The sequence below is a fragment of the Mytilus californianus genome, unplaced genomic scaffold, assembly GCF_021869535.1.
Source record: "Mytilus californianus isolate M0D057914Y unplaced genomic scaffold, xbMytCali1.0.p SCAF_6, whole genome shotgun sequence".
NCBI lineage: Eukaryota > Metazoa > Mollusca > Bivalvia > Mytilida > Mytilidae > Mytilus > Mytilus californianus.
The window spans coordinates 21359210-21385102 of record NW_026262712.1 but is presented as its reverse complement, the minus strand read 5'-3'; the positions used below and the strand labels follow the sequence as shown (position 1 = coordinate 21385102).

Sequence of the window (25893 nt, the reverse complement as noted above, 5' to 3'; positions counted from 1 at the left end):
GTTTATATTTTTTTTCTGTTTGGGCTTGTATTACATTTTCCTTCGGGTTTATATGATCCGTTCATCCTATTTTGACTCTTTAAAATTCAAGAGTCTAACCTAAATTGAGGTAAATTATATGGCCTTCGAAATACCGTATCGATCCCTAACATCACTGAAGAGACATTAATTGTCGAAATCCGGATATGGTGTATAAAAATATTTGCACCTCATGTTTGTGGTAAACCATCTTTTCCACAAGTTTAATGTTTTCTGTTTGGTATTAAATTAATATTAAGATCCATTTTGTACTGGTGATTAATTTATTTGGCAATCGCCAATGGCAGTCAGCAGGGTTTAAGAACATCCGTTGTTCGACCTGTTAGTCAAATGCGTTTTGTTAAAATATACTTTTTCACTATTTTGGTCTTTTGGAAAATGTTGTTTGTGCTGTATTTAGACCCCTCTACCTAGAAAATTGTTTTACATGCACACGTATAAAAATTGCGGTTTTTATCCAACGCAATCATAGGTTTGAACGTTGTTTTCAATTTAGACTTGTTTATATTTTTCCGTTTGGGCTTGTATTACATTTTCCTTCGGGTTTATATGATCCGTTCATCCTATTTTGACTCTTTAAAATTCAAGAGTCTAACCTAAATTGAGGTAAATAAAGGCAACAGTAGTATACCGCTGTTGGAAACTCATAAATCGATAGAGATAAAAACAAATCCGGGTTACAAACTAAAACTGAGGGAAACGCATCAAATATAAGAGGAGAACAACGACACAACAAAAACACAACATTAAAATGTAACACACACAGAAACGAACTATAATATAACAATGGCCATTTTCCTGACTTGGTACAGGACATTTTAAGAAAAAAATGGTGGGTTGAACCTGGTTTTGTGGCATACCAAACCTCCCGCTTTTATGCCAAGGTCAAACACAACACCAAAACGACAACATCACATGACAGGACCACAATACAAATAAATGGGAGAACATATAGGACAAAGAAACACACGAATAATAGCTAGCAGAAGGTACTAGGCTTAAAATTCAAAACGCCAGACGTGCGTGTCGTCCACACAAGACTAACCAGTGACGCTCAGATAAAAAAAGTTTGAAAGCCAAAACAAGTACAAAGGTGAAGAGCACCAAGGACCAAAACTTCCAAAAAGTTGCGCCTAACACGGCCAGGATTTTCTGCATGGGACAAGAACATCCTTATTATTTAGAATAATTTATAATTTTGCAAACAGTAAATATTATAAAATGACTATATAATAGATATACATGATAAAACCAAAGTGGGGACTAACTACAGAATAAAAACGGATACATTACATAAAACAACTTAATCCAACATATAAAAATACACAGCCGAGTTAGCTAAAGCCTCAACGCACAAAGTGACGTCACATTTGAAATTCTAAAAAAACACACAAAGTGACGTCACATATGAATTTGTAAAAATATTTCCCAAAAATAAGATAGGATTAGGATTGATTCAAGATAAATTTGTAATACTGCCATTACATTTATTAATAACAATGAAAATTACAATACTTATTAATATCAAATTGTGGTAGTAATTAGATAATTAATTGTATTATCTAGCTATGTCGGTGTAAATTATATGGCCTTCCAAATACCGTTTCGATCCCTAACATCACTGAAGAGACATTAATTGTCGAAATCCGGATATGGTGTATAAAAATATTTGCACCTCATGTTTGTTGTAAACCATCTTTTCCACAAGTTTATTGTTTTCTGTTCTGTTTGGTATTAAATTAATATTAAGATCCATTTTGTACTGGTGATTAATTTATTTGGCAATCGCCAATGGCAGTCAGCAGGGTTTAAGAACATCCGTTGTTCGACCTGTTAGTCAAATGCGTTTTGTTAAAATATACTTTTTCACTATTTTGGTCTTTTGGAAAATGTTGTTTGTGCTGTATTTAGACCCCTCTACCTAGAAAATTGTTTTACATGCACACGTATAAAAATTGCGGTTTTTATCCAACGCAATCATAGGTTTGAACATTGTTTTCAATTTAGACTTGTTTATATATATATACAATTACTCTAAATATCAGCACAACAATGTGAAATCTGCAAATTTGCGGAAGCAAAGTTTTGTTCTTCCCTAGTCAGGATTTGAACTCATGCTATCGAGATATTGAGACAACACCGTCAGCACTATATCAGACGCTCTAAACCACTCAATTTTTGGTGGCCTAGTTTTACCTTTTCATGTCATTAGAATCTCCAGTTGTAACACAGTACATGATAAATTAGGCATGAAGATGGAATATATTGCAGATAAGCTAAATTATCTATCTTAAATTATCCTTCTGTGGACATTATTGCATAGATGGAGACAAAATTTCATGATATAAAATCATGCAATTTTGTCTTGGTGGACAATATTTCATAGGACAATATTGTGCTTTACATAGTTAACTCAATTTGATCTACACCATATTGCAAAATCATGTAATATCAATACAATATGAAACTGTATTAACTACAACTAAAGATATCAAAGAGAGAAAAAGTTGATAAATAAATAACCTGTCTTGGAGTTCACAGCTATCACCAATACCATTTTCATTGGTATCTGTCTGTGCACTGTTAGTGACATAGGGACAATTGTCACAAACATCCCCTACCAAGTCACCATCTGCATTAGCTTGATCTATAAACAAAATTGTTAACAATCATTCAAATATGTCACAACATTAATGATAAGCTAAAAAATCTATTATTCTTTCTAGAAAGCTATCAGAAGACCTTGAACTTAAGACTTCAATTATAATTCAGCTCTCCCTGAATGAAGATTGAATGATGTAAAAAGAGCAGGGCAATGAAAACACATGTGCTGCATTAAAATGTTTAACCTAGCTGCTATAGCTTTTAAGATAACAGTAAAAATTGCTTAATAACAGTATCAAGAGTGCACACGCTGAAATGTATCGCCTTCTTTACTAATCATTGATATTATATTAATAGTCCTAAACATAAAGCTTTACTACAACTTTCACAAAAACTTAAAATGATCTAAGAAAATGAGGTAAGGGTCAGATAAACCAAAAGAGAAATACATGTACACCTTACAATCATTCAATACACCAAATATAGTTGACCTATTCCTTATAGTTTCTAAGAAACAGATTTAATCAAGAAAACTAAACATTGACCAATGAACCATGAAAATGAGGTCAAGGTCAGATGAACCATGCCAGGCAGACATGTACACCTTACAATCAATCTAAGCATTAAATATAGTTGACATATTGCTTATATTATCTAAGAAACAAACTTAACCATGAAAACTTAACATTGACCAATGAACAACTAAAATGAGGTCAAGGTCAGATGATACCTGCCAGACAGACATATACAGCTTACAATCCTTCCATACAACAAATATAGTTGACCTATTGCCTAATTTTAAGAAAAACACACCAAAACCCAAAAATAAACACAGATATAATCTGTGAAAACAAGGTCAAGGTAAAATAAAACCTGCAAGACTGACATGTACATGTATCATAAAATATGTCCCTACATCAAATATAGTTGACCTATTGCATATAGTATTAAAAAAAAAGACCAAAACTCAAAAACTTAACTTTGACCACTGAACCATGAAAATGAGGTCAATGTCAGATGACACCTGTCAGTTGGACATGTTCACCTTACAATCATTCAATACACCAAATATAGTAGACCTATTGCATACAGTATAAGAAAAACAGACTAAAACACAAAAACTTAACTATAACCACTGAACCATGAAAATGAGGTCAAGGTCATATGACACTTGCCAGTTGGCCATGCACACCTTACAATCCTTAAATACACCAATATAAGACCTATTGCTTATAGTATCTGAGATATGGACTTGACCACCAAAACTTAACCTTGTTCACTGATCCATGAAATGAGGTTGAGGTCAAGTGAAAACTGTCTGACAGGCATAAGGACCTTGCAAGGTACGCACATACCAAATATAGTTATCCTATTACTCATAACAAGAGAGAGAAATTAACATTACAAAAAATTTTAACTTTTTTTTCAAGTGGTCACTATACAAACATTTATTCAAATAGAAAACCTTCTAAAAACACTTTTTCTCACAACAATACTTATTTATCAGAATTATAGCCTTAAGGAAATCACTGCATATACTCTAAGTTTCCTTTTACAGTACATTTTATACCCCTACCCCTATTTCAGTTTTTAAAAGAATTTGAAAACAAGACTTTAATCATTGCCAGCTTACCCTATGTGCATGTTTTCTGACATGAAATGTCTAAAACATGTTTGAAACTATTCTGATAACAAATTGAAAGCATTTTAGAATACTATAAATGTATTGTTTAGTAGTTAACCATTCCAACATTCAAGATTATACAAAGTATCCAATCCTGCCTGTGTCTCCAGTCCACATCTTACTGTATGCCTATTTGTCAATGAAAGTTCACAATTTATATCTCAAATGTTCAATTAAGAATTCTTGTCACAACAGTATCATCTCTAATCATATAACTAACATAAGTTAGTTAATGTATGAACTAGAAGTGTCTAAACAAAGCCATATTTGCAAAATTGTATTTAAGAAGATATCAGTCTGGTGCATAAATTCACTAAAAGTTTGATAGAAATGAGCTTACATCTTATTTTTGCATAACTTTCCAGCACAGTTATTGTTTTGTTTACAAAAGACCTTGAAAATAATAAAATCATAGCATTTACTAGTTAAATTATCTGTTTTATGACCCAGGGTAGGCATTTTTTTCTGTTTTTTGCCCCCTGGGGCCTCACATTTCCTAAATATTTTCCCTGTTTCTAGCAATGTGGAGTATTTAGTATATATTTAGGATAGAACATACTATTGTAAGTTTTATTGAGGTCTCTTTGTAATTCTAGCTTGTACTTCTTAATGCCGTGGTCACAAAAAAACACATTTAGGTGTTACGGCTTACTTTTGGGTTATCGACAGGACAAAAATAACATAACAAAATTATTTAGGAAGGATCAACGAGTTGCAATGACTGCCAAGAGTAAATATAAGCCCTTATAAACAATTTAAATCACAAATAGGCATATATTATGAATTTATTTTGAATTCAGGGCTTTAAGTAAACCATGCATACTGTAAACTGTGAATTTATGCTGAGTCATCATAGTTAAGGCTCAGAATTTTCTCAATCTTCATGAAATATTTATAAAACTTCATATTTGAGTTAAATTCTTTAAAATCTCTGAGATAAACCAGACTTTGTGAAATTCTGTATGTTCTATTTTTTAACCCTATATACAAACATTTATTCAAATAGAAAACCTTCTAAAAACACTTTTTCTCACAACAATACTTATTTATCAGAATTATAGCCTTAAGGAAATCACTGCATATACTCTAAGTTTCCTTTTACAGTACATTTTATACCCCTACCCCTATTTCAGTTTTTAAAAGAATTTGAAAACAAAACTTTAATCATTGCCAGCTTACCCTATGTGCATGTTTTCTGACATGAATTGTCTTAAACATGTTTGAAACTATTCTGATAACAAATTGAAAGCATTTTAGAATACTATAAATGTATTGTTTAGTAGTTAACCATTCCAACATTCAAGATTATACAAAGTATCCAATCCTGCCTGTGTCTCCAGTCCACATCTTACTGTATGCCTATTTGTCAATGAAAGTTCACAATTTATATCTCAAATGGTCAGTTAAGAATTCTTGTCACAACAGTATCATCTCTAACCATATAACTAACATAAGTTAGTTAATGTATGAACTAGAAGTGTCTAAACAAAGCCATATTTGCAAAATTGTATTTAAGAAGATATCAGTCTGGTGCATAAATTCACTAAAAGTTTGATAGAAATGACTGCTTACATCTTATTTTTGCATAACTTTCCAGCACAGTTATTGTTTTGTTTACAAAAGACCTTGAAAATAATAAAATCATAGCATTTACAAGTTAAATTATCTGTTTTATGACCCAGGGTAGGCATTATTTTCTGTTTTTTGCCCCCTGGGGCCTCACATTTCCTAAATATTTTCCCTGTTTCTAGCAATGTGGAGTATTTAGTATATATTTAGGATAGAACATACTATTGTTAGTTTTATTGAGGTCTCTTTGTAATTCTAGCTTGTACTTCTTAATGCCGTGGTCACAAAAAAACACATTTAGGTGTTACGGCTTACTTTTGGGTTATCGACAGCACAAAAATAACCTAACAAAATTATTTAGGAAGGATCAACGAGTTGAAATGACTGCGAAGAGTAAATATAAGCCCTTCTAAACAATTTAAATCACAAATAGGCATATATTGTGAATTTATTTTGAATTCAGGGCTTTAAGTAAACCATGCATACTGTAAACTGTGAATTTATGCTGAGTCATCATAGTTAAGGCTCAGGATTTTCTCAATCTTCATGAAATATTTATAAAACTTCATATTTGAGTTAAATTCTTTAAAATCTCTGAGATAAACCAGATTTTGTGAAATTCTGTATGTTCTATTTTTTAACCCTATATAGGTTGCAATTCTGTAAATATAGACAATGCAATTTCCCATAGGAACTCCCTTTGCAGCTAAAACTGTGACACTTTTACTATGAAGTTTCGTGAAAAATAATATCCCAGAACGGAAAGTTTATATGCACTACTATTTTATTCAAAGGTCAAAATATAGGGCTGTGCGGCATATTTTCAACATTTATATGCCCTGAACTTCTAAGAGTTTAAACTTATACTAAAATTCTTTACTACCCTTACCTTCATATTTGGACCTCCTTAGAATTAAAATTTAGGCGCTACCATGTTTTTCTATACTGGTTACATTCCCAAGTGATGTCTCTATGAGATGAAACACAGAGATCATAAATGGGAACCAGTACATTAACAAATTAACATATCTATGAATATTATATATCTCCCCAAAAGAGGCGTGGTTTGAGAAACAGCTGTATTTACAAAGTGCAACCTATACAAACATTTATTCAAATAGAAAACCTTCTAAAAACACTTTTTCTCACAACAATACTTATTTATCAGAATTATAGCCTTAAGGAAATCACTGCATATACTCTAAGTTTCCTTTTACAGTACATTTTATACCCCTACCCCTATTTCAGTTTTTAAAAGAATTTGAAAACAAGACTTTAATCATTGCCAGCTTACCCTATGTGCATGTTTTCTGACATGAAATGTCTAAAACATGTTTGAAACTATTCTGATAACAAATTGAAAGCATTTTAGAATACTATAAATGTATTGTTTAGTAGTTAATCATTCCAACATTCAAGATTATACAAAGTATCCAATCCTGCATGTGTCTCCAGTCCACATCTTTAATACTGTATGCCTATTTGTCAATGAAAGTTCACAATTTATATCTCAAATGGTCAATTAAAAATTCTTGTCACAACAGTATCATCTCTAATCATATAACTAACATAAGTTAGTTAATGTATGAACTAGAAGTGTCTAAACAAAGCCATATTTGCAAAATTGTATTTAAGAAGATATCAGTCTGGTGCATAAATTCACTAAAAGTTTGATAGAAATGAGCTTACATCTTATTTTTGCATAACTTTCCAGCACAGTTATTGTTTTGTTTACAAAAGACCTTGAAAATAATAAAATCATAGCATTTACAAGTTAAATTATCTGTTTTATGACCCAGGGTAGGCATTTTTTTCTGTTTTTTGCCCCCTGGGGCCTCACATTTCCTAAATATTTTCCCTGTTTCTAGCAATGTGGAGTATTTAGTATATATTTAGGATAGAACATACTATTGTAAGTTTTTTTGAGGTCTCTTTGTAATTCTAGCTTGTACTTCTTAATGCCGTGGTCACAAAAAAACACATTTAGGTGTTACGGCTTACTTTTGGGTTATCGACAGGACAAAAATAACATAACAAAATTATTTAGGAAGGATCAACGAGTTGCAATGACTGCCAAGAGTAAATATAAGCCCTTCTAAACAATTTAAATCACAAATAGGCATATATTATGAATTTATTTTGAATTCAGGGCTTTAAGTAAACAATCTGTCACCAAGAGCCAGTGCACGTCGAGTTTAAGGGGGACTATCGAACATGCACAACCCAAGGGACAGGAGGTCAGTCTTTCGCAAGACTTGAGCGATGGCAGGCAAAACTATAAAGCAAGCAGCAAGTTGTAACAGTTTTATATAATAACAGATCTAAATGATGATAATGATGCCAAAACAATTTACAAATAAATAGAGTCCAAATGTTCCAAATAACAAAGTCACTAATTTCACTAATCCATTCACAGTTTGAGTTTAAGTCCAAAATGTTCGAAATATTCCAAGTTAATGTTGTCTGGCTTGAACAATTACAGTAGCATTGAGTAAGTCTTTTGTGTTGGCGTTTCTCCTGAGCAGCTGAGCCTGGTTGGCTTTGGAAGCACTCTTTTCTGGATGACACCGACGAGACTAGACTGACGAATAACTGTTCGACCCCGATATTTAAGGCGAATGCTGAAAACTACTCATAAAATGACAGACATTGATAATTTTGATAATTGAGATAATTTGAGTATTAATACTATTGTTCAAAAATGTCCAAAGGTGAAATATGAATAATGTCAATTACAGAGATACAAGTTAATTACATTTATGATACTAATTAAAACATAATATTGCTCATATTAATTAATGACCATTGACAAGATACCAAAATGTTGCTCAGAGCAATTATTAACAAGCGACATGTTTCACAAAATTTACCTGAGTAATTAAATCAAAATTTGTCATACAATTATTTCATAATTTCATATTTTCTAAAATAATATATTTTTTCAATAAAATTCACTTTAAAAACTTTTACATAAAAGAACACCTATGACAAATTCCCCCCTTCTCCAATATGTTTGTCCCCAAACATGAGAAAATATACATATGTACAAAAAAAAACAAAAAAAACATTCAAAATAAAAGAATGTATATACAATAATCGTGAAGAATAAACTGTTTTGTTTAATAATATACACAAGAAAATGTATATGTAAAGACTGCATATTTTGCAAGACAAGATAAAAAATGCAATTTGAGACAAAATTGCTAGATAAAGAAAATTGCCAGATAAGATATGAAAAGCCATGCAGACTAATGAAAATGTAAAATAAGACAAGACATATGCAAAGAAGAATTCAAGACTGAAAATTACATAAAAATGAAGAAAATGTTTTATACTGTATGCTCCTTGTATAAGGTGGTCAGCCCTATACAAGTGCAGGGTGTGGAGTTGAATGACCAGTCCAACTCCAAATGGTTTTAATCATTGATTGTCAATATACTTTTTAAAAAAATGTAACATAAAAACAACAACAAAAACATACTAGCTAGTATTACAATAAAAATACAAGACATACACTATATTTACAATAGCGGTAACTATCTTTTTACAATCACTATATTCTATAATTCATTATTTGCCAATCTATGTGGCTTTACTCTTTAATATTCTAAATACCAATCTATGTGGCTTTATTCCAAAATCTATTCTTTGCCCATTTTTGTGGCTTTATAAAAAATAGTAGCTACAATTCATTATTATTATTCTATAAAATATTAATATATCTAACAAATGTACATGTACTACACACAAATTTATCTTCTCCTCATACTTATTTCTATTTTGTATTGTGTTTCTAACACATTTATTAAGTTATTTATTGACGCATTTGACAGACTATCAAATGTATCCCACTCTGGTGCAATGACTGGATTCCTGTATCCCGATAAATATTCCGTTGTGCCATCCATGTTGTATCGAACTTCGTGTATTTTTCCATCTGAGGCTATTTGAAAACTGCAGTCGCGTTGATTTTCCTTTCCTAATCTTTTCTCCATCGCATATTGAATGTCTTGTTGTAAAAGGGCTTGTTTGAAATGTTCCTTATGATCTATTAAAACTTGTCGAGCGGTATTTGGTACTGAAGTCATTGATTCGTATTTTGTAGTATTTCCAGATTTAATTAGAAAGTATGGTCGGCTGTTAACAATTCTTACGGCTAATAACTGTTGATGTTCATTTGCTTGATCTTGTTCATTGATGGTTTCAGTTTGTGTGCTTATATCAGCTGTGACTTTACTTGAAATATATTGTACACTATTAACAGCTGGATCCGGTTTTGTGAAAAATTTATGTTTATTCTGCTGTAATGGGCGTTTTCTTTTCTTACCACTCATTGTTCGTTGCGCATGAAATTCTCGTATTAATTTTGCTGGGACCTTGCACGGAAAATACCATTCTGTGTTTCTTGATTTATCGGTAAACTTAAGTTTATAATATAATGTACCGTTACCTCTGACTGACGATAAAACTTGTTGAATCTCCTCTTCTTTGAATGCCTTACACTTATTGTTCTTACAGTCCTGACAAGATGGCTTGTTGTCTTTAACTGGTGCATTTACAGTTGAATCTCCTGAAGGGCTTGCAGTTCTCTTATTTGTTTCACTATTTTGTTCTGGTTGTTGTTTTTGTTGTCTGTGGTTGATTCTATCAACAGGAAGTTGTTGTTGGTTCTGAGTTGGCTTATTGTTGTTAATTACAGGAATGGGGGGTTGTTGTCTATTTATTCCATTGTTGATTGGTGGCTTAGGTTGTTGATGGTTGTTTGGTAAAAGTTGATCATTATCATTGATGTTGTCATCTTGTATTTCTTCTGGATTCAGTTCTTCGTTGTCATTTTGAAACTCATCTGGTAAATTAGTCGGTCTGTCTTTTGGATCGTAATATGGCTTCATTCGTTGCGCGTTTACCATTGACTTAACCTCTTTGTTTGTTGCACAATTTCTTAGTTTGTAAGTACTATTGGGTCCAATACGGGTAATATAATAAGGTCCTGACCATTTTCTATGTAATTTTGGTGCTTTTCCGACAGGAACTTTGGTACAATAAAGCCAAACACGTTGAGCTGGTTGAAATTCAGGTTCTTTAGATTTTTTGTCATATTGTTGTTTATATCTTTCTTGAGCTTGCTTGATGTTCTTAGCAGCTATTTTTCTTGAAGTTTCCAAATTTTGAAGTATTCTGCTTAAAAATATTTTGTGGTCTTGTGCCAAACGATCTTTTGGTATTAGCGCGGTGTCAATAGGTAAAGTCATTTCTCGTCCATAAAGTAAAAAGAATGGTGAATAATTGGTTGATTGAGTGGCGGGCGTAGCACGATAGGCCATTAAAATTCCAGGTAGTACATCATACCAATCATCTTGTTGATCCCTTGTATAGGCTCTTAATGCTTGTAAAATTACAGAGTTCATTCTTTCACAAGCACCATTTGTCTGCGGATGGTATGAGCTAGTAAGGTGTCTTTTAATATTGAATAGTTCCGAAAGAGCTTTAACTAAATTTGAAACAAAATTACGTCCGCGGTCAGATAATAGGGTCCTAGGTGCACCATAACGGGATATTATTTCTCTATATAAAACATTTGCAACTTCACCTGCTTCCTCAGATCTTAACGGAAAAGCTTCGCACCATTTCGAATAGCTGTCAACTACGAGTAAAACATGTTTATATTTATCTTTTGTTGTTGGAAGGCCACTTAAAATATCCATATGCCATCGTTCGAAAATATCATTTGTTGGTTGTGGTTGTAAAGGTGGTGGTTTTGAATTGAAAGCACGTTTGGACTGCTGGCACACTTCACACGTTTTTACATATTGATTAATGTCACTATACATCGATGGCCAGAAATATTTGTTTCGAATTGCAGCATATGTTCGTTCAAATCCTTGATGTCCTCCTCCCAGAATGCAGTCATGATATGCTTTGAGTATTGAATCACGGAGATTCCTTGGAACTGCAATCTGTTTGACGAGTCGTTCATCTTTTGGCACTTTCTTACAACGTTTTGAGTAGAAGTGTTTTAATATTCCATCTTCTAACTCAAAGTTGAATGATTCGGCTACGACTGCCCTTGCAAGTTCTGGATTCTGTGGTACTCTTCCTGACTGTTTGTATTTAATAATATCGGCAAAGTCTTTACATGTTTCTTGTTCTTCGGCTAGATTTATTAATTGAATATCATTGATTGTCACGGTTTGTAGACTGGAAATAACTGCATCTTCATTTTCACCCTTATATATAAATGTAACTTCAGTATATTCTTTAGGTATATCTATGGAGCCTAAATGGTCTGCAAGTTCACTAGAGTCATATGAAGCACTATTGTTAATTTCTAAATGTTTTTGTCTTGATAAGCAGTCTGCTGGGTTTTTAGATCCTGCGCGATGTTGAATTTTAAAATTATATCCTTGTAATAGCAAACTCCACCTACCAAGTCTTCCCTGACAATCTTTAATTTTCTGAAGATATTTAACTGAGATATTGTCTGTATACACTGTGAACTCTTGATTTGCCAAATAATGTTTGAAATGTTGAACTCCTTCTACTAATGCTAGAGCCTCTTTGTCAGTAATATGCCACTTAAGTTCTGAACCCCTTAATTGTCTACCGCCATAAGCAATCACATGTTCTAATCCATTTTGAATCTGACTTAAAATATATCCATTTGAAAACTCTGAAGAATCTGTTGCTAAGATGAAAGGTTTGTCTAAATGAGGAAACGATAAAATTGGAGCTGATGTCAAACGGTCTTTTAAATTTTCAAACGCAATATCACATTCTGGAGTCCACCTGAATCTTTGATCTTTCTTTAAAAGTTTTGTTAATGGAGCTGCTATGTGGGCATAGTCTTTTACAAATTTCCTATAGTAATTTGCCATTCCTAAGAAACTTTTCACTTGCTTTGCAGTGTTTGGTCTGCAGAAGTCCTTAACTTTTTCTGTATTTTCTGGATTGACGCGGATGCCATCTTTTGATATTACATGTCCGAGATACTTGATTGTTCTTGTAGCAAATTTACATTTTTCTGGATTAAGTTTCAGGTTTGCTTCGCGTAGGTTGGAAAACACTTGTTGAAGGTGATTAAGGTGGTCTTCAAAGTTCTTTGAGAAAATAAGAATGTCATCTATGTAAACTAACGCAATTTTGAAATTTAAGTCCTTAAGCACTTTTGTCATTAAACACTGGAAAGTCAATGGAGAGTTCATCATACCGAATGGAAGTCTATTAAATTCATATACACCTTTATGTGTAATGAATGCACTCTTATGCTTCGTTGCTGGGTCTAGCGGGACTTGCCAAAATCCGGACGTTAAATCGAGAGATGAGAATATTTCTGCTTTTGAATCTGCCAAAGTGTCAAATATATCAGTCATAGTTGGAATTACTGCTGACATGGGTTCTGTTATACGGTTTAAAGCCCTAAAATCTACACATACGCGAATACTTCCATTTCTTTTCTTAACAAGTACGACTGGACTATGCCATGGTGAAGTAGACTCCTCAATAATATTATATCTTTCCATTTCATCAAGTTGTTTATCTAGTTCTCTGCGCATTTGTGGAGATTGTCTATATGGAGCAGCACTAATCGGTTTTGCATCACCAGTATAGATTGTGTGGAAATGCAAGTTGGTATGTCCCAGTTCACTTAAATCCTTTGCAAATATGTCCCTATTTTGAATTAGAAAGTTTTGAATTTGTTGTTTTTGTTCAGGTGTAAGTTCCAAATTGTCCAAATTAAATCCTAAGTCTGAAAGTTCACTACAAAGTTGATTACTAGTTGTTTCACTAAGAGAGTTTATAGGAGCAGATGATCCTTCTGTGAACTTTGTAACACGGTTAGACTGTATAGTTTCGGCTTTCGCAATTTTAGTCCTTCTGGGAATGTAAACAGTAGAATTTGTAGGATTCATAAGTCTGTATGAAGCTATGCCTCCTAACACTGTAGAAATTGTCTTTCCCCCGGCTACTTGATGTTCAATGGATAAGTTTCCTTTCGGTTCTAAAATTACTGTTGTTCCATGTTTAAACCTTCCAACATGTACTGGAATTATGATTTCAGATTGAGCTGGTACTTTTACTAGGTCCACTGTGGTTGCCATGGCAATCTGAACGTTGTCATCTAAGAATGTTGGAACAGTAACTGTAGAAACCATGTTCTCCTTTTCTTCAAGTGTAGCACTATCTTTTCCTGTTACATTTGGCACAGATATTGTCATTTTTCCAAAATCCATATTAACCTTATGAGCTACCAAAAAGTCCAATCCAAGAAGTATTTTTGAATGAAGTGTTTCGAAAATGTGAAAGTTCTGTACAATTTTGTGTTCGTCAAATCTTATTTCCAAAGTAGTTTGTCCTATCACTGGGTGTACTTCTCCGCATACTCCAACTCCACTAAAAATTGATGATCTCTGTATGTCAGCTTGAGGTTTTAGTTGTTTTAAAAGATGTTGACTTATACAACTTATTGTTGCACCACTGTCAATCAAGCACTTTTGATTTGAATTTTCAATGTTCAGGTACATAAAGTTTCTTTCTAAAGATGATTTAAATTCTATCTCTGCTTCTCTTGCTGTAACAGTTGAAAGACTTGCACATTTTGATCTTTTGCAGCACCATATATTCTTAATTCTTTTCTTTCCCATGACTTCTACTAAAAGAATTTTGGCTATATTAAATAAAATCTATTCACAGAATAAAAAGGCAATATGCTACATGAAATGTGTGTAAAACTACAAAATTTCTGAACTTTATTGCTGTCTCAATAAATTATATTCACAACTTTTCTTTGAAGAAACTTTTTGCTTTAATAACTAGCAATTTAATTTCGAGAATTCTTATGAATATTATTATTTCAAAAGCTACTTATCTTTAGTCTCTGTTGTAGATCTATTTTGTTCACACACTGCAGTTGTCTTTCTTTACGAATAGTTTGCCAACTTTGGTATAGCAACTTTTAAAGTTGAAAACTGAAACTAAACAAGATTATAATTAGACTTCTGTAAATGGTAGACCATGAAAAAAAAATTCATTTGAATACTACCAATGACTTTTACAGATTTAAAACTAATTTTATTTTTAATCTATTTAGATTCAATCTCGCACAATATTTGCTGAAACTTGAAAAATTTTAAATATAACTGTAAAGATTAAATAATAAATAATATTTTAATAAGTTACTTATCTTCAATAGTAGATCCTCATTTTCTGTTGTTCCTTCTGTTCAATTTTTGTTATGAAATTCCATCGCAAATTTTGTAAGTAGATAATTTAAAAGTAATTTTGAAAGCTATTGCTAATAATAATGCCATGCCAAAGCTAAAAGGATCAAAATTCTGCCCGGGTCCTCCACCAAATCTGTCACCAAGAGCCAGTGCACGTCGAGTTTAAGGGGGACTATCGAACATGCACAACCCAAGGGACAGGAGGTCAGTCTTTCGCAAGACTTGAGCGATGGCAGGCAAAACTATAAAGCAAGCAGCAAGTTGTAACAGTTTTATATAATAACAGATCTAAATGATGATAATGATGCCAAAACAATTTACAAATAAATAGAGTCCAAATGTTCCAAATAACAAAGTCACTAATTTCACTAATCCATTCACAGTTTGAGTTTAAGTCCAAAATGTTCGAAATATTCCAAGTTAATGTTGTCTGGCTTGAACAATTACAGTAGCATTGAGTAAGTCTTTTGTGTTGGCGTTTCTCCTGAGCAGCTGAGCCTGGTTGGCTTTGGAAGCACTCTTTTCTGGATGACACCGACGAGACTAGACTGACGAATAACTGTTCGACCCCGATATTTAAGGCGAATGCTGAAAACTACTCATAAAATGACAGACATTGATAATTTTGATAATTGAGATAATTTGAGTATTAATACTATTGTTCAAAAATGTCCAAAGGTGAAATATGAATAATGTCAATTACAGAGATACAAGTTAATTACATTTATGATACTAATTAAAACATAATATTGCTCATATTAATTAATGACCATTGACAAGATACCAAAATGTTGCTCAGAGCAATTATTAACAAGCGACATGTTTCACAAAATTTACCTGAGTAATTAAATCAAAATTTGTCATACAATTATTTCATAATTTCATATTTTCTAAAATAATATATTTTTTCAATAAAATTCACTTTAAAAACTTTTACATAAAAGAACACCTATGACACATGCATACTGTAAACTGTGAATTTATGCTGAGTCATCATAGTTTAGGCTCAGGATTTTCTCAATCTTCATGAAATATTTATAAAACTTCATATTTGAGTTAAATTCTTTAAAATCTCTGAGATAAACCAGATTTTGTGAAATTCTGTATGTTCTATTTTTTAACCCTATATAGGTTGCAATTCTGTAAATATAGACAATGCAATTTCCCATAGGAACTCCCTTTGCAGCTAAAACTGTGACACTTTTACTATGAAGTTTCGTGAAAAATAATATCCCAGAACGGAAAGTTTATATGCACTACTATTTTATTTAAAGGTCAAAATATAGGGCTGTGCGGCATATTTTCAACATTTATATGCCCTGAACTTCTAAGAGTTTAAACTTATACTAAAATTCTATACTACCCTTACCTTCATATTTGGACCTCCTAAGAATTAAAATTTAGGCGCTACCATGTTTTTCTATACTGGTTACATTCCCAAGTGATGTCTCTATGAGATGAAACACAGAGATCATAAATGGGAACCAGTACATTAACAAATTAACATATCTATGAATATTATATATCTCCCCAAAAGAGGCGTGGTTTGAGAAACAGCTGTATTTACAAAGTGCAACCTGAACCATGAAAATGAGGTCAAGGACAATGGAAATATGACTGACGGAAAGTTCGTAACATAAGGCATCTATATAAAAAGTATGAAACATACAGGTCTTCCACTTTCTAAAATATAAAGCTTTTAAGAAGTTTGTTAACGCTGCCGCCGGATCACTATCCTTATGTCGAGCTTTCTGCAACTAAGGTCACAGACTCGACAAAAATCTACATATTGGTGGCAATTACTTCAGAATAGGTTAGCATAAATGTCAGAGTAGATGAATCTTGCCATGTTTATCATTTGCAGTTGATACTCATAACCTGGCTCCTATAGTTTTCAGAATAACAGCAAATATTGGGAATAATTAGAAAAATACATATTTAAGGTGCAATAAATCAAAAGAGGCTGACCAATTTTTCTGTAATTTGCACTGTTAATAGATTTTGCTGAGCTGATCATTATTGAAATTTACACCATTAACCCATCTCCTATATTTTTTTGGCAGTGGCTATTTTGCCAGCTCTGTTTAAAATATCTTAATTCAAGCCAGCAAAATAGCTAGAAATGGCTTTTTTCTCCGTAACAGCAATATAAAGTGAATTTGTTGCCAGCACTGGAAAAGTAGAAAATATTTTATTTTGATGGCTCTTTTAATCGATTATAGGTATCTTAAATATTGTTAGCTGTTTTCTTTTTAACTACTAACAGGCTATTATTTCAACTTGGAATTATTTCTAACTATGGAATTTGCATAATTTCTTGTACTTGAAATTTTTAATAAATTCCTTGTTTATTCTATATTTAAATGTTCCGTGCAGCGCACAACACTTAAGGAATAACAGTACTGTAGTTGAAGAGTTGCCACCGTCAATTGTCGAGTTGACGGTCGCAAATGCAGTTTTACTGGCGACGCGCAGCGGAGACAGTAAAACGGACATTTGCGACTGTCAAATCAAAATTGACGGTGGAAACTCTTCAACTACAGTACTGTTATTCCGATTCTAATGCATAACAAAAAGAAATAATATCTTTGAGCTTGAAAAAATGTATAAATTTGACAAACAAAAAAATTCCGGGAAACTTTATGAATGATTTTGGTGCAATGACTTCATAGCTAAACGTGACGTCATACAAAAAACTTACAAACTGGAGGCTATTACGTTACCTCTATGATTCAAATTCGGATAAAATCACATTAAAACAGCTAATTCGAGGTAGGTGTTGTTTTATTTTTATAATATTGTAGTAATCGAACATTTGTTGATCCAATCAATTCAAAATGACGGGTCCCTCCTTAGTTACGCCTGGTCAACTGTGGATTTGACGGCACCTTTTAGCCAATGAAAAAAATTGTAACATAAAAATTGCATAAGAATTCCTATTACAAAGAAGATAGCACATTTTCAATAGATTGTACTGTGTGGCGCACAACACTATTTATACAAAATACTTTGTATGGAAAGTGTTATGCACCGCTCAAAATATTATAATACACATCAAACATGGAATTTATTGAAAATTTTAAGCAAAAGAAATAATGCAAATTCCAGAATTAAAAATAATTCCAAGTAGAAATAATAGCCTGTTAACTGGAATATTAGTATTTATTTGATTCTTTTATATATTAAATATCACTCTTTACAAAGAACCAGCAAAATAACAAATTCACTATGTTGCTGGAGACAACTACTGAACATCAGATTCCTGACTTATGACAGGTGCAAAAAAATATAGCTGGTATCATACATGTGATGGACTGTGAAACTCAGATCAGGAGATTGGGAAATTTTGGTCAGGAGATTAGGACTCAGATCAGGAGGTTTTTAATGGACATAAATTTTGTCGTAAGTGTAACCCTGTGCTGTAAAAATTGTCTTTTAAAGTGTGTTTTCTTCAACTTTCCATCCGAATGTATTATGTTTATAGTACCCTTGTACTAATAAAGATTCTCTATCTTTTTTAAATTTTTTAATCCATATCTTTTTTATCATTATTCTATAATTTGTTTAATATCTGCAATTGCATTTAGTTTCTATCTGCATATTCACAAACACATTCAAACTAGAAGCAAGGAATATAGATATGTAGTTATTATATAAATTTCAATTTAAGCCTTGAAAAGAAGTATAGAACCCTCAAATAATTTTCAAATTATTATATTTTTATTTGTCCTAAGACATTTAAAATCATTTAATTACCATCATTTTATAATTATTTGTTCAACTTATATTTTATTTATATTCTTTTAAAAATTTACATTATTTAAAGGAAAGTAACTTTAAACAGGATAAATCAAGGGAAGTAACCCAATAAATACACAAAGTTTTTATTACACAACGGCAGTTAGCCTGAGATAAAAATCGTTGATTACCAGTATGTTTGACACCCAAGCTGACAAGTGAAGCCATATAATTATGCATGTTATTAATTTACAGTTGAAATATAACTTCAGGTAATGTCAGTTACACCAGATGTCTGTGATGATAATGTTAAATTGGGCAGAAATTTTTCATTCATGAAAAATTTCATACACAGGATTTTTTTCTCTTCAAAGGGAGGTCAGGAGGAGACCACTGAAAACGAGATTATTGTACTCCTGTCGGGAGGTTCACATGTATGTGGTATAAACATTTTAATAGGTACCAACCTTCACCCTTATCTGAAACAATAGTGTAACATCACAACATAGAAAGACACACCATAAAAAATCAATTGAAATGGCTTAACTCAATCAAAGGACAATATTAACACAAGTGAATCTACACTGAACGAATAAATTTGATCTATGACACAATGTAAATACAAAATCAATAAAAAATTAGGGGTTAGTTGTTAAACAATTAAAGAAAAATAACCATAACCTTGAACAAAATGCCCCAAATTGAATAATGTACACAGGTAAATGAAAATAATTTTGTTGTAAGGTATACTGTATAAATGGAGAAAGGAAATATTTTTAACAAAATAAATAATTTTGTTGTTTATAGTACGAGAACAGAAGTGAATGCTTGTCATTTATGCAATTTACACTTTAATAGTAGCTCCTATAGTTTTTTGAAACAATGGCAAGAAAATTACCCTTGTAGATTTCGAAAAAAAGCAGGCTAATGCCGCTACAAGGCAGCAATCGCACCGCAAAGTGGAAAGGGATTAATATAAGTTGCAATAACTTGTTTCCCAATCCACTATAGATAAATATGTTTAAATTAATGACAACATTATTTGTTATTGGTATAATACCAGTGGTGTTCTTGATTTATGATTTATGATTGCACAATACTAAACCCTTACAGGAGAAAATGTGCTTTGTTTTCATTTGATGAAGACATAATTTTTCTATTAGTTTCATTGAAGTCTGGAGCTGGCATGTCAGTAACTGCTAGTAGTCTTTTGTTAATTTACGTTGATCATTGCCATTTTACCATTTTGCTTAGTTTTTTCTGTTACCTATTCTAACATTGGATTGGACTTTTAATCTGAGTTTTACTGTGAGTATTGCTATGTGTTTGTTTATTCCACATTAGCTAGTCTATAGAGGTATAGGGAGAGGGTTGAGATATTACAAAACCTGTTTAACCTTGCCACATTTGGTTTATTCTGGCTATTCCTACATTTTATGTGTATTTTTTTTAACTTTGGTTCATTTATATGTTTCAGAGTTTAGTGTGGTGCCCATTTTGCTGAACTAGTATACATTATTTTTTAGGGGCCAGCTGAAGCCTACCTCTGGGTGCAGGATTTCCTCTCTCATTTGTTAATTTCATGTTGATTATTACCTACTACCATTGGATAGTCCTCAAACTGATATGAAATGATAGTTATACAAATTCATACAAAATATCATTGATTAATCACAAGTAGATTCTATCACACTAACTCAAGTACAAAACTTAACATTGAAAATTGTTAATGAATTCAGTCACTTGACCATAACATGGGGGACAGGGCCTAAAAATAGTCATCAAACTGATTAGAACTGATAGAGATAACCTTTTTTATCAATGATCTTTCGCAAGTAGTTCCTATCTTACTAACTTAAGCAGAACACTGAACAATTGATGAGGCCATCGTCATGGTCCCTGTAAAAGCAATCCCTGTCTTGCTTTCTGCAACTGTCTTGGTAATCGAGACAAAAACTATGTAATATCAGGGTAGATAACTCAAGGAAGCAACAGAAAATTTACTAATTTTGATATGTAGCATGAAGAAAAGTTTGGTGGCCCACCCAAATGCTTTTTTTTTTCTTTTCTGAAAGCAGCTATCTTATAATATTTTATTTAAAATTTCAACATTTTGTTTTCTTCACATAAAGTTCTTTTTCTTTTTATAATCTTGAACACGATTAATATGATGATAAAATATATGTTGATTTTTGACAGTTGTTATTAATCACCAAATCCTGCCTTAAGTGTAAAAAAAGACATCTAAAGATTGAATTTTTCAGGATGATAATAGCATGGGGAAACTGTGAAAAAAAAGTGATTCATTAAATTTCTTATAACTGTTGATTGAAAAGAGATACAGAAGTTCAGTTTGTTGTAAAATCATATTTATAGGTTATAGGTTAGATTGGCCTATTTTCATTTGCAATTTTTTAAGTGAAAAGTGGAATATAAATCCCTTTCTCGTTACAACTGGAAACCACATGCAGAGCTCAAATAAATTACACTGTTCCTTTAATATTGCCTACTCCTTTTTATATTTGCAATATTTTTTTTTAAATCAGGTTTAATTTTGTTTAGTAATGATCTTCAGGTGGCATTTGCATACGGCTTCATGAAAATATGTACAGTACTGAGTAGGTTCCACAATCAGAACTACAAAAGTTGGCCCAGCCTGTTCACAACTATTTTTCTGCCATATTGAAATTTAGGTGTAAACACAGAGTTCAGAAAAGTTCAAAATAATGTGGCTATATTTCTATGAGACCTGGGTAAATTTTGTTCTTGTTTTTATTAGGATTAATTATGATCTGTTAACTTTCGACAGATTGTTTTCTTAGCAGTCAAGTAAAGTGCCAGCATTTTGACTATATTTGTTTTATTTTCAACACTAATATATTGACTACTTATTAACAATTTTTCGTAAACAATAATTATTTTTTGCATTTAATTAATTTTTTGGAAATTTTAAATCCACCAATTTTAACGGTATTCCATATGCTGACTTGTTTGCCGAAATCTATTGTTTTCATTTACCCAAGGCTTACTAATCACTTGACAAGGTAAGCTGTCAATCAAAACAAAATAAAATGCTCCGCTGGGGCGCAGCTTGATACGACCACAGAGTTTGAACCCTGAACAGTTGGGGCAAGTATGGACACAACATTCAAGCTTGATACAGCACTGAATTTGGATTGTAATTAAATATTTGACACAGCATAGGTTTCTGACACAGAATGAAAGTGGTCTAAGAACTTAAAAAATTTTAAATTACCTATTCAAACCATATCATTATTATTTGCTTTTATATATAAATCAGAAATAACCAATTTAAAATGGAAAATTCTAAAGAAAAAAAAGGAAAAAAAATCCCCCCCCCCCCCAAATTTTTTGAACCCCCTTATGATTCATCACCCCAAACTCAATCCCAGCCTTCCCTTTGTGGTATGGTACTTGCAGTACAATTTCAGAGAGATCCATACACTTGAACACAAGTTATTGTCTGGAAACTAGAAAAATGCTTGTTTTTTGGTCCCTTTTTGGCCCCAAATTCCTAAACATTTAGGGCAATTACCCCCAAACTCAAACCCAGCTTTCCCTTTGTGATATGGAACCTTGCAGTACAATTTCATAAAGATCCATACACTTACACACAAGTTATTGTCCTGAAACTAGAAAAATGCTTGTTTTTTTGCCCTTTAATGGCCCCTAATTCCTAAAATTTTAAGGGAATTACCCCCAAAATCAATCCCAGCCTTCCCTTTGTGGTATGGTACCTTGCAGTACAATTTCAGAGAGATCCATACATTTGAACACAAGTTATTGTCTGGAAACTAGAAAAATGCTTATTTTAGGCCCCTTTTTAGCCCCTTCTTCCTAAGCTTTTTGGTCAATTACCCCCAAACTCAAACCCAGCTTTCCCTTTGTGATATGGAACCATGTAGTACAATTTCATAAAGATCCATACTCTTACACACAAGTTATTATCATGAAACTAGAAAAATGCTTGTTTTTTGCCCCTTTTTGGCCCCTAATTCCTCAAATTTGGAGGCAATTACCCCCAAAATCAATCCCAGCATTCCCTTTGTAATATGGAACCTTGTGATACAATGTCAGAGAGATCCATACACTAACACACAAGTTATTGTCATGAAACTAGAAAAATGCTTGTTTTTTGCCCCTTTTTGGCCCTTAATTCCTAAAATTTGGAGGCAATTACCCCCAAAATCAATCCCAGCATTCCCTTTGTGATATGGAACCTTGTGGTACAATGTCAGAGAGATCCATACACTTACACACAAGTTATGTCTGGACGTTACAAAAATGCTTATTTTTGGCCCCTAATTCCTCAACTGTTAGTACCATAACCCCCAAAATCAATCCCCACCTTCCTTTTGTGTGTATTGAACCTTATGGTAAAATTTCATAGAGATCCATTCACTTAAACTAAAGTTAGAGTGCGAAAACTAATGTGTCTTCGGACGACGACGACGACGACGCCAACGTCATACCAATATACGACCACAAAAATTTTTTTGCGGTCGTATAAAAATCAATAATCCGCTTTTGGGGCAATGTAATCTCAACAGATTGATCAGTTTCCAGTCCAATTAGTATAATAGTCCCAGATTTTAGATATAAACATTTTGATTTAGTATAGAAAAATAAACATTTTGATTTAGTATAGAAAAATAAACATTTTGATTTAGTATAGAAAAATTCTTAATTCCACTAGCAATCTACCATCCTCAATCCTTTATATTTACCTAAATTGTAAACAAATGGACAATTATCAGAGCCTGATGCGATGCCATCTTTGTCTGGATCGGAATCACATATGTCACCGATTCCGTCTCCGTCTCCATCAGTTTGGTCAGTGTTGGCATCGTTTACACAGTTATCACAGACATCACCTACACCGTCTCCATCGGAATCAGTCTGCACAATGTTACTCACAAACACACAGTTATCCTGAAACATCAATAAACTATACAGAATCAGTCTGCACAATGTTACTCACAAACACACAGTTATCCTGAAATATTATCAATAAACTATACGGAATCAGTCTGCACAATGTTACTCACAAACACACAGTTATCCTGAAACATCAATAAACTATACGGAATCAGTCTGCACAATGTTACTCACAAACACACAGTTATCCTGAAACATCAATAAACTATTCGGAATCAGTCTGCACAATGTTAATTTCAAACACACAGTTATCCTGAAACATTATCAATAAACTATACGGAATCAGTCTGCACAATGTTACTCACAAACACACAGTTATCCTGAAACATTATCAATAAACTATACGGAATCAGTCTGCACAATGTTACTCACAAACACACTGTTATCCTGAAATATCAATAAACTATATAGAATCAGCCTGCACAATGTTACTCACAAACACACAGTTATCCTGAAACATCAATAAACTATACGGAATCAGCCTGCACAATGTTAGTCACAAACACACAGTTATCCTGAAACATCAATAAACTATACCGAATCAGTCTGCACAATGTTACTCACAAACACACAGTTATCCTGAAACATCAATAAACTATACGGGATCAGCCTGAACAATGTTACTCACAAACACACTGTTATCCTGAAACATCAATAAACTATACGGAATCAGCCTGCACAATGTTACTCACAAACACACAGTTATCCTGAAACATCAATAAACTATACGGAATCAGCCTGCAAAATGTTACTCACAAACACACTGTTATCCTGAAACATCAATAAACTATACGGAATCAGTCTGCACAATGTTACTCACAAACACCCAGTTATCCTGAAACATTATCAATAAACTATACGGAATCAGCCTGCACAATGTTACTCACAAACACACAGTTATCCTGAAACATCAATAAACTATACTTACTGAAAAAGGAATGAATTACTGAAATGAAAGATTTGTTTGACTGATCATGTCCAAAGTCAGTGGTTGTTGTTGGCAGCTGTCTCCATATTTGCTTGCCTGTTTTTCAGATAAATAAGGCCATTATTCAATTGAATTGCTTAACATTTCATCATGCAATGGCGTCTGGTGGCTTAATTACTTCACTCTATTGGTTATGCACCTTGTTAAAGAATGTACCTAATATTGTTTTAAATCCTTTGGTCTATTATGACAATTTGACAAATGGAAACATTAGTTAACTCAATCAGCAACACCTTCCTTCATTAAGAAGAAAATCTGAAAAGAATCTATTGAAGTATTTATGATGCTGTCAGCTGTTTCTTGATATCTAAAATTATTTGCCAGAATTTTGAATAATGTAACAAATGAGAAATCAGTATTACACAAATAACAGTACTGTATGAAAAAATTCCCCATTTTACCTTCCTAAATGAAAAACTGTGTGCTACTGTTTATTAAATCCTCATGCATTTAAGAGCAGCAAATCTGATGTAACTTTATGATTTCAGTCATACATATTTTTGTAGCTTTTGACTGCTGATCACTGAAAATTTAGTTTTTCAAAATTATATGCAAATAATGTGAAAATTGTGTTAAGGGCCAAGGAAGCAATTTTTGTATCAATCAATTGACATGTTTTGTTGATTTAATAGTTTTGATCATTTGTAGACAGTTTTCTAATACATGTATAAAGTTAAATGCATTGACACCAAAAAATTAAGTACATTCTTCATTTCCTAATTTGTATTTTAATAAAAAAAACTGTTTATACAAATAAAAATTACATCCAAATCACCTATAACATCATTATCATCATCATAATCACAATGACACTTACATCTAAATCAACGATTACATCAATATCATCATCATGATCACGATAACACTTACCGGTACATCTAAATCACCGATTACATCTTTATCTTCATCATAATCACAATAACACTTACATCTAAATCACCGATTACATCATTATCATCATCATAATCACAATAAGACTTTGTTTAGGGGCCAGCTGAAGGACGCCTCCGGGTGCGGGAGTTTCTCGCTGCATTGAAGACCCATTGGTGGCCTTTGGCTGTTGTCTGCTCTATGGTCGGGTTGTTGTCTCT

At 32.6% G+C, this 25893-nt stretch overlaps 1 protein-coding gene across 1 annotated transcript in view; it reads right to left on the bottom strand.

Annotated features, from left to right (window-relative positions):
• Window positions 1–25893, bottom strand: part of LOC127705275 (uncharacterized) — a 431608-nt gene that overhangs the window by 93453 nt on the left and 312262 nt on the right. The window contains exons 49-50 of the mRNA XM_052209598.1: window positions 23604–23808; window positions 2563–2686 (exon numbers count right to left, since the gene is read on the bottom strand). Coding sequence (XP_052065558.1) covers window positions 2563–2686; window positions 23604–23808 — 329 coding nt within the window. The remainder of the gene's footprint in view (window positions 1–2562; window positions 2687–23603; window positions 23809–25893) is intronic.